At 38.4% G+C, this 16017-nt stretch overlaps 1 protein-coding gene across 1 annotated transcript in view; it reads right to left on the bottom strand.

Annotated features, from left to right (window-relative positions):
• The window catches only part of LOC140229559 (roundabout homolog 2-like), a 403949-nt gene that overhangs the window by 57003 nt on the left and 330929 nt on the right, over positions 1 to 16017 (bottom strand). Inside the window, exon 6 of the mRNA XM_072309806.1 lies at positions 9197 to 9368. Coding sequence (XP_072165907.1) covers positions 9197 to 9368 — 172 coding nt within the window. The remainder of the gene's footprint in view (positions 1 to 9196; positions 9369 to 16017) is intronic.

The raw sequence follows: 16017 nt of genomic DNA, 5'->3' as shown, positions 1-16017 counted from the left end.
GCCGTAACTTGGCGTAAGTGGTGAAAAGAAATCGTTTGACAGCAGAGCAAAGGAAATAGGAGGCCATAGACTAACATGGATGAGACAGGACAAAAGTGCTTTGATGATGCTGATAGCTATGACCTTTATCGTCCCTAGCCACTTGTCATCAATACTCATCTTGCTGGCGTAATTGAAACTTGGGCCGAGTTTGGGGCAAAAGAAGGAAAAAAGAAACCCCCATTCCTTACTCTTCAGTGCTCTCTTATACCTCCCTTCTTTCCCTCTCCCCTTCTTCATCTTTACAGCCAAATGATGAACTTATTGAAGTAATGAGCCAATCACACACAAACAATGGGACTAATGTATACCACTGTGAAAACACTGCAGGGCCAATGATTTTTACGACCCTAGGCATTTCCCCACTCAATCTCACATGCTTACAGCGCTGCCCATTGAAAACCTCCAACAAAACGCAGTTGATGCCAGTTGATATCGCAGTAATCACCGCCGTTCACAGAAATAATTCATACTTTGATATTTGTGCATGATTCCTTCAATTCCCATCAGCGTCCTCTCATTAAGTGCACGCTTATCTCGGACTCTACGTCTTGATTTATTGCTCACATGCCCTTGTTTGATCGTATGTCTAGCAGCTTTCATTCCGGGCCTGAACATTCACATGTCGGCTATGTGCAGAGGAAGGAAAACACAACGCGATAGAGGCTTGTCACTCCCTGCTGGTTGAGGGCAGTATGATTCAGGAAAAGGTTGACCAGTTTTGATCTCAGAGTGCGGAGGAAATGAGCGAGAAAGGGTAGGCCTTCTCTAAATGGCCGCTATCCATCATACCAGCCAGACTTCAAAACTCCAACTGTCTGTCCCTGTTTTCGAATCAACTTTTTTTGCAGAAAACATATTCATACACAAAATTGAAGTCTCCTGTTCCACCGTACTTTGTGTTATTTGTGCAGCTTCTTCATCAACTGAGAACTGATATTTCCTTCACAGAAATCACACAGTATCCTTTTTACAGAATTTGCAAGCATTGTTGAAATCAGTGATGTTATCACCACCAGGTACTCATTTCACTAACATGACTTAGTCATCACATTACCTTGCTCGTGGCTTTAATGCAACAATAAGATTTTTGGACATATTTTATTGTTCTATGAATTTCTCAGCATGATTGAGAAATTTTTCCTTAAAAGCAAAGTTTGAGATTACCTAGAATACAGCAAACAAAATCAATTCTTCAAATCTATTAGTCTTAAAGTATATATACAAGTACATAACATAATATCCTTGTCTGGTATGACTTAATCCTAAACATTTAGTTATTCTTGGACTTTTCACAATAATCTAAACACATTAACAATGATTTTTCTTTATATTTTCTTTGTATTGTTCTACACATGTGACATCACAAGCTGTAGTAGTCTTCTCATCCAGCAGTGATGGCACAGATACCTTAAAAATTCACAACTTTTAAACGGATTGTCCGATTTTCCCCAAACTTTCACTGATGTGTTTTACTAATACTGCTGCATTCACTCAATCCACATGTAAATGTATGAAGGTGGACTTGTCCTTTAAGTCTGCATTTTCATAAGTACAAATGTGGAACATTTAAACATCATGGTATATAATTATGAGCTCTGGATGATTTTATCTTTTTCAGGACATCAAAGGCTGGATGACTGCTGGCTCTCAAGGAGGTACAGAAATAATTGATGGATAAAGTCAAGTTTACAGAGAAACTATACACTACTCTAATAGATCTGCAAGCTCTCTGTGTGTAAGCCACTTAATCTGACAAGTAGGAAAAATTAAGTACAGTGTATCTTTCAGAATCTCTATGTGTCAGGAGATTAAGTGCTCGCATGAAAGAAGCCAAAAGTTCACGACTAATAAGTTTTTACAAAGGATTTCACGAAACTGATTTCTTCCTGATCTTGGATTACACATTGTTTCCTCTCTAAAGTCACTTTGCTCAGGGTTCATTCTATTTCTTCTTTCCCCTTCTTTAATTTGTGAACTGTTCCGTTCACCAAGTGTCCATTGTGTATTAAGGGTCTTTTAATAGTTGACTTTCTTCAATGACAAAACTCAAATTCACTTCGTCATCCTACAGTCAGTTAGTTATTTCATGGTTCTTGGTTTCCAATTAAGACATTTTTAAGCCCCTTCCTGTACTTGATTGCTTCTTTATATCCAATGATAATACTAAATCCAGAAACCCATGCCCCTACTTCCTATTACAAAGCCTCTGCCTCTGCCATACTCAACAAAGGTACAAATTCAGCTCAGTTTCACTCCAGTTGTTTCTATGAGGGAAGAGGGATCCTTTAGTGCAAGCTCTACAAATGTGTCGGGGCCAAGTGGATAAGATCAAAGACCTTTAATCTCTTCTGGTCTCTGTTCCTTGGTGGGAGCAGTTTCATCAGTTTCAGCCATGCTTTATCCTCATGACTTACTCCTTTACAAGTCTATCAAAGGCATGCTTGCTTATGAGCAACTGTTGGACACATCTCAAAAGGACTACAGGTAAAGAGGACATATGGCTACTTGCTATTGGGCAAATAATTGCCTTGTCAGAAGTCACAAATCCAAATTCAATATTCAAATTATCAGAACCCTTTACAATATTTTCCCCCACAAAAATGGCATTTTGTAACAGCAGAGCATGTGTCAAATTTTGGATCTATTTCTCTGTGAGATCAGGAGCAAGAAATAGAATCCACTCCTCAAATTTCCCTTTCGAAAAGTTGAAAACTTGATGACACATCTCATCAACTCACTAAAGGAGGGTTTATGAATATAACACTTTTTTTTCCCCCAGTGAAACTCTTTCTTCTGAAGCTGTCAAAGTCAGCTGTGACTTGTCAGCTTGGGTTAAAGACAGAAACAGTTTGCTATTGAGGGTTACTAACTTCACACACAATTCCTTTACAACTGGTATGCGATATAAACTTATATTAAAATCTGTCGTAACAATGAGAACCAGGGAAGCGCATGTACAATGGAGTGGAATGTAAAGTTCTCTTCCCTAACCTCGCTAGAATGCCTCATTCTGCTAGAATTCGACATGTTTTCTTTGCTTCCAATGTGGGCATTTGCTCCTGGGTGACTACAACTATTAACTTTAAGTGCATATGAACGATTGTGCCTCATGATTTTTTTCTTCTCTTTATTCTTCCCTCGCCAAGCGAAGTCTAGCATAAGGAAGTAGAGGGGAATACATACAATGCCGAGTATTAATTGGCCATGAACAAAGTGCCGCCGTTCCCTTTTCATGTACTCTGATGTGAATTGACAAGCATTGTGAGTGATGAATACACATTCGGCAAAATACCTCCCTAATTATTAGGACCTAAATATGAACCGAAAGAAAAAAAAAATCTGAGGAGGATATTGTTGGGACTGTAAGGACTCTGCAGTTTGTTTTTCTTAGGCGGGGATTTTGTGAATTTCATGGCCCAATGCCTTTTCCGTGTCACTCCATTGTCGCTGTAACGGAGGGCATGGGGCGCGTTTGAATAGGTGGCGGAATGTTTGGAGGGGATGCTGGGTTGGGAGAAAGACAGCCAGGGGTGATGGGGGCACCACCAGCACGAGAGTCTCTCTCGTCTCTCTGGGCTTTACACAGCAAGGTGTGTCCATCAAAGGACACGTAACAAGACTACCGGTGGGAGGGAACAATCCATTTAGCACCAACAAGAGGCGAGGACAACTCGCGGCTACCGCCGGGGGTGTCTGCTCCCAAATCCGCCGTGTCTCCACTCGTTCCATGAGGTGTCTGCTCTACCATTCTTTCCCCCTCTTCTCTCCCGCCTGGGCATCTGTTTACTCTTCCGATCTTGATTTGCTCACAAGTAATGTCACTAAATGCTCGGCAAAGACCGCTCCTAATCTGGTTGTTTCCTGGTGGTTACAAACTTCCAATAGCATCTCCACTGTATCTAACCCCGCACGGGGGGCATTTCATGAAGCATTTTGTTTGGATATTTTTTTGACAAACTGCTACAAGCTACTGAAATCCTTGCATCTGATTGGCTGAGAGCAAATTTGTCTTGGACAAAATGCTTCATGAAATGCCCCCTGGTCTTATGAATCCATCCCTGTACTACACTCGTCATTCACCTTTGACTTATTTTCTCCCATGCATTATGGGGTCATGAGTAACTGCTGGAAAATGTTCATGCCAATAACTGTTGACAAACGTTTTAAGCTTCTCTCAAGTCATGGATAAATAATTTAAGCTTCTCTCAAGTCATGGATAATGGATAAAACTATAAAGTAACTTAGAACTGCTGGATAATGTTTGTGCCAAACACTGACAAGTTTTAGGTTTTTCTTAAGTCACTGACAATCGCTTGATATACATTCAATGTGAGCCTCTAGGGGTAGATTTTCATACTTCTTACTCACAGGAAAATTTCCACATTCCAATATCAGACAAACATTGGTGTTTGCTGCAGCATACATGAAAAAAAATCTTAAATATAATCACATTCAGTTCCCTTACTGATAAAGATGGAAAATACACAGGAATTTTGTCTCACACACCAAAACAAAGATTGATAATGATTAGGCAAAGGTAAGGAAATCAGTCTCCCGAAGATCCTTGCACTATGTGTCATAGAGGTGTGCAAGGGAGTCAGCCATTCGGCCCATAGGGTGTGAAACAAATCTCAACGGGGGTTTTCAGCGGGCGAGGTTTACTCAGGGGGATCCCGTTTCAGTCCGGCCCAGCTTGGACCCTGGTCCTGACTCGCATCAGTCAATACTGGTCCCATCTCTGATGACAATTACTGAACAAAGAATGAGGGTGGAGAAACTTATCAACACCCCCATTTTGTGGTGGTGGTGTCCCAGAAAGTGAGATCATCGTTACGTGAAAACAAAGGCATTTACTGCATGTCCTGTCAAGTCAATGATTTATGAAGTTTTAAACTCACAGATTCTTATATATCCAACCTAATTACATGATTTTTTGTTTCAAGTGAAGAATGTTTGCAATCAAAGAAAGCTGACAACATGGTCACAAAGGTAGGAATTCTGAGCAACCCTTAAACTTCTTGTAAATCTCATACCAGAGAAAAGCTTAGGCATACCATGATGTATTATGGCAACTTAGCAAAGCCTCAGGAATCAAGTTTAATGTAGGTAGATAGAGAAGCACATGGACAAATTGTGTTTAATAATAAATTTGGTTGAATAATATATTTAGCAATAATGCCTCCTTCTTTCTTATTCTTTCTAAACCATTATTTCTCCAATTTAAATATATTTAGATGTAAAGACAGTATTGGAAGGGAGAAAAATGGAAAAAAATTCAATATCCTTTATTTCAGTAAAAAAAAAAAATTGGTCTAGAATCTTTTTGTTGTCATGATCTGTCTCACTCAAGTTAGAAAATGAGGGTTTATTGACCTCACATTAATGTCCGCTTCTGATGCCTAGCAATGAGATTACTGCACACTAACATTCGTGCAATCAATAGTAATATCTTAGTTAAATTGTGCAAACATTCGTCTAGACAGAAACAAGACCCTTCGTTGTCTTCTGCACAAGCAGAAGATGAAGGTGAAAAAATCAATTTGGTGCATATCCTTTTACACTAATATTTATCCAACTAATGCTCCAATCATATACAAATTGCTGGCCCCCTCTGCCAACTATTTCCCCTTTTTTTTATATCTAGCCCATTTAAAACCCCCTCCCTCCACAAATCAATTTTGTTTGACTTTGTAAGTGTGAAAAAATACTGCTATTTGCAGCAAAGTTCTAGTTTTATAGGCACTTGCCGAACTTGAGACGAGGCAAGAAAAATCAATATGAGGAGTAGTTGTGACTGGGGGGCAAGATCGCTCTATATAATTAAAGGGGTAACTCGAGAGGGTACGGGCGGGGGAGGGTATCTAGCTAGGGGAGAACGAAGGGGTGGGGGGGGGAGAAGTTTGTAGGGGTACGTGAAGGCACATGTTGTTTCAGGAAAAGGGAACGGAAGTAAAAGCAACCAGGAAAAACCATTACTTCATTTGTTTTTACAGTGCGGCTGATCACACAAACACATCAATTTTCTATTGTAGCGCTGCCCATTCATAAATCACCCATTTGGAGAATCCTCGCTAAAGCTTTTTGTCTTTCCTTTGTATATGAGAATATTCCATGATTTTTCGGTCACAGCCATCTATCAAATCTTCCACTATGTGAATTCACCTGCAACTTGTCTCCTCACACTCATCATATATTCATCTTCTCCTATTTTTTTGTGTGCAGTGATCAATACAATCCGCCAACTCCAACAATAGCACATAAATTAATAAACTCTGCCTATGCAAAATCAATCATCTATTTTCAGGATTCATGAATTTTAATCAGAGTTAAGAAAGCATCTCGTCTGTGAAATGGGATGGAATACACTTATTCCTTTTAAAACCTTTGGAAAGATTCAGCAATCAAAAAGAAGAATACTGCTCTGTCACACTATCTTAAAAGGAGAACTATAATCTAGGAGTATTTTAAGTTCATACAAAACATAAATAGCAACTCTTACTTTAATCTCCATTACTCAAAATATGACTGTTGAGAAAAGGAAACAATGCATAATGGCATTGAATCTTCAAAATGAAAATTCTCCCTAAGCAGGAATCTTTTCAGGGCCATTGTTCTGAGTCTAAGATGGGTATCAAAATTCTGACAAGCTGTCAGTAATTTGAAAACACTGACATTTTTTTCTGTCAAAGGACAAGTTCACCTTCATAAACATAAGGATTGAGAGAATGCAGCAATATTAGTAGAACACATCAGTGAAAGTTTGAGGAAAATTGGACAATCGATGCAAAAGTTATGAATTTTTAAAATTTTTGTGTTGGAACCGCTGGATGAGGAGACTACTAAGGCTCGTGATGTCATATGATTACAACAGTATAAAGAAAACGTAAAGAAAATTCAACATATTTTCACTTTTTTCGCATAATAAAAGAGCACTGACTTGCCTCTTTCTAAAGGCAATGGGAATAATATTACCCATAATATATGTCAGTAACGAGTAGAGGAAATGTGTATTTTTTTTAAAAGATGAAATTTTGTGAAATTCTCTTTATATTTTCCTTATATTGTTGTACGCATGTGACATCATACACTGCAGTAGTCTTCTCATCCAGCGGTGACTGCGCAAAGACTTCAAAAATTAATAACTTTTGAACGGATTGTCCGATTTTCCTCAAACTTTCAGTGATGTGTTGTACTAATATTGCTACATTCTCTCAATCCTTATGTTAATGAAGGTGAACTTGTCCTTTAACTTTCTCCTTACATATCACTGTGTTTCCCAAAATCATGCATTGCAAGAGAATACCTTGATGCATGGAGTATACCAGTTTTACCCACGATTGATCTCTCTTGTGAGCCTTGACTTCAAACAAATTTCTCTTGGTCCAGTTTCAAAACTGAACAATGTGGAATATCTGACATTACAGTTTAAATGTACTACCTGAAGAAGGACAATGTGTGCTTATATCCACAGGACATCATCACTCCCTAAACCAGATACCTCTTGAATTCTTTGAACTACAACCTTCTGTTTATTCTATTTTCCTGGCATGGGATACTTTGATGACGACTGCCTGGCAGGATAATGAGAAAAAGACAAATGAACGGTGAGAGAATTGACTGCTTCCGGACTCTACCTAAACCCACCACATGACAAACACTACAGGTGAATGACCAGAGTTACTGCACTATGGATGGAAACTTGCAGAGCATTGTAGATGTCTACCCCACTGCTATCACTCACTCGCTGTACCTTGCCTTCCTTCCCATCAAACTTTCTATCTATCTCATCTATCTATCTATCTATCTGTCTGTCTATCTATCTATCTATCTATCTATCTATCTATCTATCTATCTATCTATCTATCTATCTATCTATCTATCTATCTATCTATCTATCTATCTATCTATCTATCCATCTGTCCATCCATCCATCCATCCATCCATCCATCCATCCATCCATCCATCCATCCATCCATCCATCCATCCATCCATCCATCCATCCATCCATCCATCCATCCATCCATCCATATATATATATATATATATATATATATATATATATATATATATATATATATATATATATATTACCTACCTACCAATCTATTTATCTACCTATCTATCTCTACTAACCCCTTTTTCTTCCTCTCTTGCTCTCTCCTCATTTTTCTGCTTCCTGACACCAATGACTATATCTTTGTCTTTTCATATTTCCCACCTAACATCTGCTTATCTTTTTTCTTCCTACTGCCTCATTATCTCTTCATCATCATTTAATACTCATCTTTTTGCTTTAATATCCTCTCCAGTCAAATCCATCCTAATTTTTGCTTTCTCTCTCATCTCTCTCTCTCTCGTCTACCAATCTCTTTAATCTATGATTCTCTTTGTGTAGTTGTCATCTTATGACTCCCTTGAGTCCTCATCCCTGTGTTGCCATTGGTTACTTGGAGGATGGAAATCAATTTTTCTCAGCAGCACATGATTTGGAAAAAAAAAAAGATCCAGGGGTAGGAGGCAGAATCAATTCTTGGTCAGAGATACAAAACTGCCCAAGGAACTCTAATAGATGTTAACATGTACAAAGTACTATCATATCAATAAATGTGATAGTAAGGCTGCAAGCATACCCATGAGTGAAGTTTGAATTAGGTGTAGATGGAGGAGTACTTGATGTATGATTGGATCTTTTACGTCTAACATTACAGCCTTGGAATCAAGCTAAAGTCACATTAGGCTAAACCCTGGATGTGTGCCATGAAGATGCCACTCTAAGGATGTTATGAGGACTTGTGTGGTAAGTTATGTCTACAATGTGTGAAGAATGCTCACATGCTTGTGTTTGTCTCTGTCATTGAGAAACCACAAGAGTATGATGATATGTATTTCCTTTGTTTTCAGGAACAGACAAGATAAAAGATTATCTTATGACTAGATTGGAAGGTAACTCCAAACAAACGTTACCATTATTACAGAAGTTGACAAAAGATTGTCTGTGTGTGTGTAATTTGCTGTCTCCGACTGAGTTTGGTATCATTTGTCATTTTTAGAATACTCATGATAAAATGGCATATGAAATAAACCCATATGATTTGGTGACGAGGCTTTTAATAGCAGCTAAGAGAATGGTGTTCATAAGTAGAAAAACACTTACAGGCAATTTCCAGAGTGGCGTTGTTGCTGTAGGCTGAACCCAGGGAGTTGGTGGCCACACAGTGATAAACGCCAATGTCCAGCCGTGGGATGACCCGCAGGAAGAACAACTCTCCCGTTCCAGTGAGTGCCAGATGGGAGTCGGAGGTCAAGAGCTGACCATCTTTGTACCACTGCACAAGAAAAATAGATATGAAAAGAAAACAGTTCAAATTTTCATATTCCTTGATCAAAACTTAATAATCAACTGGCTATGCATTGAAGGATATAGATACAACATAAATGGTTGTTTGATTTCAAAACTGACCTTTTTTTACACTTTGTTGAATTCATTAATTCCCTGGTTCAAAGCAACTCCTCAATAGTCTGTCATGTAAATAATCATAAGGAGAAGTCAAATAAATATTTGAATGTGAAAACTGATCTCAGAGTAAAGTCTACTATTGGTGGTAAGCAGGCATGCCATGTAGGAACTCGCTGGAGAATCACAAAATTTTGGACATGACAGGTTACTGTTAAGTCCAGCCTGAATGGGTAATGCACACAACCTTGTCCTGCAACTTGCAATTTGTATTCATATACATAAACATAAACACACACACAAATTATATAAAACGATAATTGTGATTTGAAAAAAACAAACATTGGGATATTTCTCTACCGTACATGTTACCTGAAGAAACATAGGACTTCAATGATCAATGAAGAAAGAACACAAATAAATCAACTGTGAGATTTGGGGTGTTTTGGATTCAATATGTCTGTCTTCAATTCATCTATGACAACATGTTTGAAGTGCCCTTGTGTTAATTTGCCTTAGCATGACAACAGATAAGAGTATGTTCCATGTAGTTTTACTGAAGGATAAAGATATGACTGATACATTCTAGGGTTAATGAAGCAGTTTTTGGCACCGAGCATCACATCAGATTGAGTCACAGTCTCTTAATGAAATTCTGTTGGTCCCATCCACTTTGCTTGGCTAGTGGTATAAAGGCATAAGTTGGAAACAGCCCATCTGTTATGTTTGGCCTTCAAAGTTACTTTCAGTTTAATACTACAAGTATGTGAATGATAAAACATGCTGCTCTGTGCTGTATCAATATTCTTTGAAAGTTGGAGTAACTCAAAGTAACCATCCCATCCAGGATCTGTTGACCCCGTCTAAGAGACTCCCATAAAGCAATCAATACACTGTATTTAGACAGCGGTACTCTCAATCTCCTTGATGTCATTATATCTGCCAGATTAAGGGGGATTAAGGATTAAACTAGGCCAGAGGAAACCAACCTGCATCCACTATATCTCAGTGCATTAATTGCTGCTGAGGGTGAAGTGAGAGAGGAATAGAAATAGAAAGAGACATAGAGAGGGGGAGAGAGAGAGTTATATAGACAGATAGATCAGAGTATATAGTAACACCTCAGGTAGACCTTTCTCTCCAAGTGAATATGTAGGGCTGGGGGACAAAAATACACTTGTCAGTGGAGGTGTGCGATTGTTTTCAGCATTTGATTTCTCTGGGGCGAAGCCGCTTTCCACACTCCTCAGATTAAGAGGTGTGAAGCCGAGTCCGGTGGCAGGCTGGGCCGGCCGCACTGAAAGGTGCCCGCGACATTCTGTTATCTTGTCACGGCTTCGCAGCCGCCAGTCTAAACACCATGGCGATTTCTTTTTCTCTCCGCAGGGTTGCAAAAACTTTCCCCCCGCCTGATCCCTCTTCCAGAAAACACCGTCACGCTCGATGCCCTGGTTACATCTCACGCTCGGGAGAGTCTGGTCCATGCTTGACTTTCTAATGCTTAAACAAAATGCTCTATCATCGCGTCACAATTGTCTGCTGCTGGCAGCCATGATGCAGAGCTGTCCTAACACACTGCCCACAATTTTCTCATTGTGCTACATATTACACACCATGGAACACAGCATACTTCCGTAAGACTGCAAATTCATGACATGGGGTACACCTGCTTGAAATTTATTGCTCAATCACAGACTTGAAAAGTACACATCACAATAATAGTTTAAGAAAAGAATTCAGGTCTGAATGCCCTTTGAATGTAGCTGCACAACTTTAAAACTACTGTATATTCTAGTCCTAGTTTACTTTAAGTAGACAATAACTACATCTCTAAAATGATGTTCTTCAACACATTTTACTTTTGAAGTGTTTCAAATACTGGAAAAGGTGGTGGTTACAAGCTTCCTAGTCGGTGTAAGGTGAAAGGGAAGAGGATCTTGCGCTACTCTGGGGAGGTTCAATGAAAACACACCCTAGTCATCGGCTTCGGGTCAGAAGGCAGTGGGAGGAGAAATGGGATTACATGCCATTTGGAGCACACCTCCCGTCAACAGCAACTTGATTACATCAGTGTTGTCTGCTCGTAACTAGGGCAGCTGTGTGTACGTGTGTGTGTGACTGTCCTACTGTTTTCGACTGAAATACTGATATGTCACCCTGTAAGGATTGCATTGCAATAAAGATTTACCCTGAACAGGTTGTTGCAAATGGAATCACTGAAATACGGGCAACAGATTAGCAGAAGTTGCAAAATATCACAGAAGCATAAAGAAAAGTTAGAACAGTCTCAGTGCGGACATGTTGACTTGTATGATAGAATTATGAGGATTTTATAAGGGCCATTCACATTACGAATCTTTGATATTACAAGCTGGATAAAAATCCTTCTTTATGTGTATGCAGCAAGACTAAAAAGTATTCTTTCAATTATTTATTGTAATTCATTTTCCTGGGAGAATGTAAATGCAAATCCTTAAGCCAAAAAATCCCCTAAACAGCTTTAGCCAAGTAACAAAGAAAACAAAAATGATAAAATACCCTTCAAGGAAATTAGCAACATAAAGGTATGTTGTGAAAAGACAACATTACAGCTAAGCATATCTGAAACATCTCTGTGTGGTACTTAATGAATACCATGTTTAAAGGAGACCTCCGGATGATTTTCAGATTTTTATATCAGAACAACTATAAATAAGTTATACTGAGGACAGAGTTTCAGAATTTGTGATGATTGGGATAAAGAATAAGAATATTTTTAAAATTTAGAACAAATTTCAATGAACAAGGAAGATGACATGGCAGAGTCACCATAAGAATGCATGAGTTGGGGCTCAAGGAAGCAGAACAAAAGAAGAAGGCATGCATAGATTAGACACAGGTGAACTCGCAAGCAAGCGGTATTGTAATGGAATTACACTGCTACATTTCTGAAATATGTGAACCTCCTATGTCATCATCCTTGTTCAGTGTAATTTGTTTAAGGTTTTTCAAAGTATTGTTTCTCTGTTCAAAAACCACCATGAATTCCACAAATCTATACATCGCGTTGTTGATTTATGTACTACATGATGTGAAACTATGAAAATCGTCTGGAATGTCCCTTTAAAACCTTTCCCTTTTAGATACTGAAATCCCCATAGACTTGATTGTATAGTACCCACCAAGCTCCCATAGCCAGTGCCTTGTCTGATGTACCAAAACTCTACCACAATCAAATGGTCACAACTTAAATTTCCTCATGCGTTTACTTCTCCAATCCCATTAAAAGTTTCTGTCATTTGCTTTGTGTTGTTCCTTTTAGTGCATAGAAGATGAATTCTTTAGGTTGTATATTACTGTAACACCATGTCACAATGTAACATCTAAATAATGGACATATGTCATATCTATCTCTACCTCTGCCTGTTTTTATTTTGTGTGCATGGAGATGTTTCAATTAATAGTATTGCAAGGCATGTGAATGTCTTGTAATGGTCAATTCGTTTTCTGTGAATTAATCTGCCTCCTTTACTTTTCATTAGATATTTGACGCTCAGCATCTCTGCTCCATATGAAAAAAAAAGACTAAAAAACAGGTCAACAAGTCAAATAAGATTTTCACTTCCAGAAGTGAAATTAAAGTGATAGGTTGGCAAAAATCAATGTTATGCTAGACAGAGAACAGGATGAAATTAATATCTTTGTTGGTGGTATCTTGCAGGTGCCATGGAATTTGACTGTGATGCTACATGGAAAATGATACTTCCATAAAATGTCACTAATGACCATGTTATTAAAAAGGTGGGAAAATACTTAAATGTGTATAGTATCACCAGTATTATTACATGCATTCTATATAAATACAAGCCTATCTTTTTTGTTTTGTTTTTTAAATTCGAGTAATTAATCCATTTAACATGTACTGTTTGTCTTCTTTCCATTTCTCTTGCCTTTGCACTGAACTGCATGACTATCTTTTCCTGTGTTATGTGTGCTCCTATGAATCTATGTGTGGCACAAATTCCACTTCAGCAAAATAAAATGCCAGTGAATTCTTCTTGGAATACAAGAAACGAGACAGAAATGAGAAAAGGAGAGAACAATGAAGATTGATAGTACAGAATTTGAGGCTATGAAGTACAAAAAAGGAAAAGTTTAAAGACACTGATGGAGCTTTGCATGGATACATCATTGCATGAAGCCCAAAATGGAAAGCACCTATTTCATCTCAGAGTACGACTGCCCATGATGAGGGGGAACAGGGAAAGGTCTATCTACAACCACATCAGCACAGTAGTCTATCCTTCACTTGCTTCTATTTCTGCTTTATTCTCTCCTTCTCTTTTTACAATTCTGGAGACACTTTTTCTTTCCAATCTCTTTCATTTTCATTCAGGCTTCCTGGTAGACAAGCTGGAACAAACTCATCTGGGATGTAACAGATGACAGACTGCAGCATCCATGGCTGGTTTGTTAGGCTGGCAATGCATCCAGTCCTCGGATATAAAGAGGCAAGCTGATTCCTCCTTGGAACACCATAAAACTTCATCAGCTGAAATCCTCTCAATGTCATTATTATCCAATCTGTGCCAAAAAATCCAATCCATTCATTCAAACTTTTTCCTCCCCCGTTATACAGGTTTGCAGTGCCACTGCAACGCAGCCAGGCGTAAGTGGTGGAAATTTCAGGAGTCAGCTGATAAATCACCCGGCATTAGGAAGTGTCCAACTGTTCAATTCAGTTGATTGGAGGAAGGCGGTATCGTAACGAGCAAATGAAGCAACAGGGTTGCTTGGGTTAGGTGTGAAAGAGCATAGGAGAAGTGTGTTTGATTCACAATCAATTTAGCTTGTAAAACCTTCTCCTCTTCCTTCCCTTTTCTTCCTACCCTGAGAAAGTTGTCCTTAAAGGATACGTGCAGCTTTTTTCATTCACAAAAAAGGTGCAATCCAAACTTTGATCCTATACGTAGACTTAACAACATTTATGGGTAAATATGACACAATGCCAGATCATTCTTATAAGTTACCTATAATGCAGCATAATGTTGTCCTTGAAAGTGAGATGATGCAGTATAAAACAGATATGAATTAATGCATTTGAAACAGACAGTATCCTTGCATTTCATTTCAGAGAAGAAGGTCTTGAAGGGCAGAGGTGAATAACTGATCACTTGAAAGCAGAAATCCCTTTTTTCATTCATTCATATATTCACTCATTTATTTCATATCCAATGCAAATGCAAATAAACATTTAGATACACCTAAATACACAAAATCAATACAAAACTGTACTCAATGAAAATATTATGAATTGAAATGCAATAAGTGATGTGTCTTTTATGATAGCTACAAAATCGCTGGTAATTTATTGGAAATGGAGGGGACTGCTAATGAGCAGAGCTTGTAGTTTGCAGTCTCTTCACAAACAATAACTCATAACTTTCCTTATTTCCTTAAAATGTGGGAAAAAATCCATCCACCATGAAGAATGGCAATTACATCTAGTAAAATTATACTGCTGCACAATCTAAGCTTTGTAATGGAAAAATGGCAATATGTGTTTTAACCAAAGAAAGGGTTGTTTTGAATAAGTGGTGTACCTGCGGACTGCTTGCATCTGAAATGTCAAGCCACACATTAGCTTAATGACTACAACGACTTTGAAAGATACCAACAGAATATTGCATTACATTCTTACATGACCTATTAAATGGCCGTGATTTCAACAAGTTGTAATGTTCACCTAACCAGTCTCAATAAAGCAGCTAACCACTCTTGGGGTTCTATCTTGCTTTAAATCTTCGGTCTTGAGGACTTGCGTGACCCTGTTACACGCATTCACTCACATTACCAACCGATTCAGTTACGATTATCTGGCAAGGACCAGCACATTACGCGTAATTCTGCAGAATATTCCTCGAAAAGTGATCCTGGTAGCTGAGCTCATCTGGAATGCTGGATGCAACAGACAGGATGGCACAGAAGGAATGAGGGAAGACTTTGATCGATAACTGCTTTTTTCTGGGTTGCCTTCTTCTCTGTTTCTCCCTGGCTCCCCTCTCGGGATAAAAAGTGTCAAAACATTTCACAAATCAATTTTTCAGAATTCTGACAAGAAATTGGCTGATTCTTCAAATCTGGGACACACATTCTTGGATGTAAAGGTGTTTGGGTAAATATGACACCTGACATATTCTCTCATGCTTTCCATGTACTATGCACAAAAACAAAAGGAAGTTTTTTTGTTCTCCACAAGATCTACACAGCAGTGCTGCTTGAGGGACGTCACATACAAGGCATAGATCCAAATTCTCTTAAATACCACAACAGTCTCTTTGGATTATTTCTGTCATTATCTTGACACCCTTAATGTTTTTAGACTACATGTGACCCAGATCTTACCACTGAGATTTGCCTGTTATTACTTTTTTATTTTCAAATTATGTGTGGAAAACAAGCATTTTTGTACATGACTTCAGAAAAAAAAAATCTAGTAATAGATGATAGATAGATGTGATCACAAATGGCTTTTCTTTTGA

The sequence above is a fragment of the Diadema setosum genome, chromosome 6 (genome assembly GCF_964275005.1).
Source record: "Diadema setosum chromosome 6, eeDiaSeto1, whole genome shotgun sequence".
Lineage (NCBI taxonomy): Eukaryota > Metazoa > Echinodermata > Echinoidea > Diadematoida > Diadematidae > Diadema > Diadema setosum.
Note: the sequence above shows the minus strand (reverse complement) of the source record. Positions and strands in the feature narration are given on the sequence as shown.